At 35.3% G+C, this 5,142-nt stretch overlaps 1 protein-coding gene across 3 annotated transcripts in view; it reads right to left on the bottom strand.

Moving 5' to 3' along the window:
- Positions 1-4,567, bottom strand: part of LOC18044259 (neutral/alkaline invertase 3, chloroplastic) — a 7,523-nt gene extending 2,956 nt beyond the window's left edge. For 2 of the 3 annotated variants that reach the window (XR_002905935.1, XM_006436591.2), the window contains exons 1-6: positions 4,236-4,567; positions 2,958-3,750; positions 1,847-2,012; positions 1,544-1,755; positions 192-685; positions 46-94 (exon numbers count right to left, since the gene is read on the bottom strand). Coding sequence is in view for 2 of the 3 variants with exons in the window: in XM_006436591.2 (XP_006436654.2) it covers positions 46-94; positions 192-685; positions 1,544-1,755; positions 1,847-2,012; positions 2,958-3,662 (1,626 nt within the window). In the remaining variant the exon portion in view is untranslated. Of the gene's footprint in view, positions 1-45; positions 95-191; positions 686-1,543; positions 1,756-1,846; positions 2,013-2,957; positions 3,772-4,235 lie in introns of those variants that run through there. The other variant, XM_024185511.1, reaches the window with a different exon arrangement.
- Between the last annotated feature and the right edge of the window lie 575 nt (positions 4,568-5,142).

The following is a 5,142-nucleotide window of genomic DNA, read 5'->3' on the forward strand; positions in this document are numbered from 1 at the left end:
GAAAAATGAAAAACGTACAGTCCCAACTATGCTAACATGACTAACCTGCCAGAGGAGAGTTGGCCAGGAACCAGCATTATGATAGGACCAAGGCCTACATCAAAACAAGTATGAAAATGATCAGACAATGAGAATGTGAGCAGAATGGAGAAATAAATAGAACACTGACAACATCAAGTCAAATTTATTACGTGTTCTTAGGATCACTGCCTGTGATGATCTGCCACTCCTGACCTTCAAGAGCAGGATAACATATCTTGAGCGGCATGTCTGCCACTAGATCTGCCCATTTGGCTTCCATCAGATCCAGTATAGCATGTGACTGATCCCTGGTTGCAAGACCATTTACTATAGACCAAATATTCCCCAGTGAAAAGAATCGGAAATCCATGTGAGCCGGTTGCAAGTTTCCAATTAGATAGCCACCTTTATTGGGCATCCATTCCACTAACCAAGGAGGAATCTGATCTGGGTAAATGTTGAACTTATTAACAGCATCATATGAGTATTCCTCCGTCTTGTAACGGTAAATCTCATTCAATTTCCTTAAATCAATCCAATAATACTCTCTAATGTGGAATGAGAGAGCAACCAAACGATTGTTTAGTGCTCGAATGAGATCAGCAGATCCATCCTCTGGAGCAAGCATCTCACGTGCACAAAGTAATGCTGAATAAAATAGTGCCTACAAGAACAAAAAAACAACATAGGAAATCAGACGAGGATCAAGTTATCTTACACGAAAACAAGCAATAAGGGAAGAAGAGGGAAAACAAATGTTAGATTCAAGTTTATTGGAGCAGTAATCAACTGTTACAAAGCTACTGGATTATCAAACAGTACCCTCATAGATTAGCATAATTACATGGATGTCATTAGTGACCATAACTGGGGCCAAAAAATGCCAAAAAAAAGGTATATTCTTTCTAAAGAAACCAATTTTTAAAAAGGTCACTTAATAAACATTGCTGCGGCTAATGTGTCACAAATCTATAAATGAACTTAATGTGTTCTCAAGTGGGTAGAGTACACGAAGAGCTGAACTAATGTGAATTTCTATATGTTTTTTAATTATAATAATCTAAATTCTAAATTCCGAACTTGCAAGGGCATTTTATACCAATCCACTTCCAGAGTTCTCTGTCACTGGTCCTAAAATTAATCTAACAAATTTTTGTATGCTCGGAAAGTTTAACTCCATCCCTCCTACTTACTTATATATACCCTAAAATTATAACCAAAATTTGGATGCCGAACCTCTTTATAACAACATAATACATGCAACCGTTAATTTCATTTTGACACCAACACCTCCATAGCACTTCAGTGATTTCCTGTTCGTGTTCATATTTCCTCGTCATATTTGGGTGCTCAATCTAGAACAGATAAATCTTTTGCAAGTAATCTTGAATTGTAATCACTCCTTTTATAACAACTACAAAGAGTGTATTAAAAGAGAGAAAGGAAAGGAAATAAAGCTGGGGATCAGATGTCCAAGAAGAAATTTAAAAGTAGGGGTGACCATGAAATAAGACGTATTTACCTGAATTTCAAGAGGGTGACCATGAATTCCCATTCGGCGATCTATCATGCAAGAACCATCAGTTACCAATAATGTAGGGAACATGTCAAAGCCATCAGCAAGACACAACTTCAGAATCATCTTGATCCCAGTTTGCACATCAATTCTCTCCTGAACCAACAGATCACCTGAGCATTTTCCATATGCCCGTAGTAATATAATCCACCATAGTCCTAAAATTTACAAAGAAACAAGAATCACTATGAAGGTCAAGTGAGATATTCTCGCTTCAAAGAAAAACTTCAAAATGAAAAATTCACTTACCAGAGTCAACTGGTGCAACACGGCCTATTGCTGCCTCCCCAAAGTCAGGATCCAGCACTTCCTCTGTTGCAGAATCATCACCATCCAGAGGAACTGTGCGCACTTTAAAACTAGCAGGCATCAACCCCTGACCAGGGCTATGACAGTCCATTGTTTTCTCCCAGCTCTGCGATGTAAGAATCATTTAAAATCTGTAAATCTAAAACATTGAGTATACCGAGCAATTGATATAATTAGACCATTCACATTGTGTGCCACATTGTAAAATAGACTTGTAACCAAAGGAAGCATGGACGTGTATGAGTATGACACACTTTGATAAATGAGACAAGTGCATACAGAAGCATGCATTTGCACATGTTAAAATTCATTAGTTCACATGCATGTGGTGAAAATGATATTCTGATCACAGTCATGATGGATTGCATTATTATAGTACCAAAAAAAGTTGGCCAAGCACTATAGCACATGATTTTAAAAGAAGAGCAACACGCAGACATGTAAACATATCCAACCAGTGATAGTAAAACATAAACTTTTCTCCATGCATGGAACAGTTACATAAGTACCATTGTATAAGCAAAATAAAAACAATGATAAGATGTTCCAAACACATTTGATGGCACCCAAAGATCACATGCTATCAGAAGAATTTATTGAGAGTAAAAAGCATAACACATGAAACAAGCATTAACTGCATCAATCAGCATAATTTTAATGGTAATCAAAAAGTAAGAAGGATAATATGAAAAAAGGGAGGTGGAGAGTGGGGGCTGTCACATGAAAAGAACATAAATGTAATTTGATAAGAGTACATTATTTGCAGCTTTTCGTGAAGTTATAACAAAAATAAGCGATCAATATACCAAACATCAGCTGAATAAACATTATATAAAATATTACATACACATTTGATGGAGTACAAAGAACACAATCTCTCAGGATACTCCAGCAAGAAGAAAAAAGCACAGTACATGAAATGAGAAGAAGGATGCATCATTGGCATTATTTTGACAGAAATCAGTAAAGGAAAACAAGAATTTGACACAAAAAGATATTAAATAATTATTGGCAGGGTTAAATGATTAGCATTATGAAATAACCGTATTACCTGCAACTGAAGTGTATGAAGAATGAAATTCCGAACAATATCATACTCCCCCTTCAACAGAAAAGCAATACCAGAAGGTATAAAGTCACGAATGAAGACCTGATCATAATTCAACACATTGGAAGCGGTGGGATCATTCGCGGCAATAGTTCCAATCGGACTTCCGCAGTAATAAACCATAGAATCCCGCAATAGGTTCCATGCTTCATCCTCAAGACAATCTACAGTAGCTTTGCTAACAGAATCTATAGTTGTTCCAGCTGCCCCATTAGAAGTAAAACTCTTCTTTTCCTGTTCAAATTGCTGAACATCCTGAAACTCCAAGATATTAGGCGTGTTGGCCACACTCTTTAGGTTTAATTTCTTTGCACTGTCCACAAACCATGTACCATTTCCATCCTCTGCTGTCAACCCACTTACACTTTCAGCCTGTTGGCATTTGCAACTAAGAAGCTGCAATCTGTTAACTTCTCTACATCCTGACAACCCATAGCCTAACCCCTTTAACCAATTCAATCCCAGGTCACTTTGAAGTGTACTTGAGCAGTTGAACAATCGTTTATATCTAGAAACCCTTTTCTTTGTATATTTATAGAGGAATCTAGAAGGGAATGTTGCATCCAAATTGCCAGAACACTTGGCAGAATTGAAAAGCAGAGGGTTAGCCCCAGACAAAACTTGGAGAACCGCCTCAGAAGTTCCCATTGATGTGATGCTAATCAAATGAATTGAATTGTATTGAAATTAAATTCCTTTCGAGACAAATCCAAGAACTCTGATTGAATTCAACGACCTAAGGTCTCAAAGAACACAACTGAAATCAGAAAGGTTAACAAGAAAATGCTCATACTAAAAAATCATCTCAAGTGCTTCTATATCTTCTGAAATCATTCAAGAAATAGAGAATAAACCCATCACAGAACTGAATGGAGCAAATTGTTTCAGTATCTCCACCAAGTAACTAAAGAATCAAAATCATAAAACTGGAATTCTACAAATGCCAATAAAGTTTTAAAACGAAGACTAAGCATCATCATTTCACAACGTACAGTTTCAAAGCCAAAAAGTGAAAAATTCTTCATTTCAAAACCCAATTCAAACAAAAATATTCAACTTTAAAACTAAAGCAAACAACGCACGTAATTCTACATGATCAATAACATAAAAGTGCAAACTTTACACATTTACATTCATTTTATGGAAAAATATAAACAAAATTTAAAAGAAAAAGGAAACCCAGAAAAATATATAAGCAACGTAATGTAAGAAAGCGTTTACCTGATATCAAAGAGGTGAAAATCTGAAGTGGGTTTGTTTTTGCAGCAAGCTTTCGGGGACCAAGAAAGCCTGAAAACGAAGATAAAATAATGATCAAGCAGTTCCACAACGAAGATATGTTTGAACTTTCGAAATGTGTCCCGAACGGAACTCAACAACCAACATCAAAAGTAATATTATTTTTTTTCTATTTTTCATAAAATGCGAAATTAATCACATGAAAAATGTTTTCGTTTTTGTGGAAAGGAAATTTCCACGATACGGGCCATGAACGAGGCTAAAATTCACAAATATGACCAATACTTGGCGAAAGGTCTACCCACGGTACAACAAGCAGTTACCCAACTTTTTAGCCAATAGTTATTTATCCTTAATCAATAACTACCTAATCGTTATCTTTCTCTTGCTGACTCAGATTCATACTCGATCATCACATGATTGTCAAATAAATTTTTAATTATTTAATTATTACCTTACTGGTACTCCATTGGTTAAATCAATTTTCAAATACTCACTTGAAGCCCAAGTAGGATAGATTAGAATTCTTTCATAATTTAATTTTTTTTTGAGTAAAAATACATCTAATTTTTTACTTGACCATGAAAAATAACTTTTTTATATTTTATAACCAATAACAAAAAATTCAGGATGCGCGATAAATTGATAATTAAAAAATAAAGTAACATTTGAATAGGTTTATTCTAAGATGAATGCAATCAGTTACTTATGCAAAAGAAAATTAAAAAAGAAAGAAAAAGAATCACAACACAACTCCAAATTGGCCTTAGGACGTAGGAGTCAAACACAAATAAGGGTTCATTGGTCTTTGCTTTGGTCATTTTGTCATAGAAGTGAACAAATGTAATAAAGGGCATATTCTTGAAATTAAGGCTCGTTGGTGCAATCA

This window comes from Citrus clementina, unplaced genomic scaffold (assembly GCF_000493195.1).
Source record: "Citrus clementina cultivar Clemenules unplaced genomic scaffold, Citrus_clementina_v1.0 scaffold_4, whole genome shotgun sequence".
In the NCBI taxonomy this organism is placed as follows: Eukaryota; Viridiplantae; Streptophyta; class Magnoliopsida; order Sapindales; family Rutaceae; genus Citrus; species Citrus x clementina.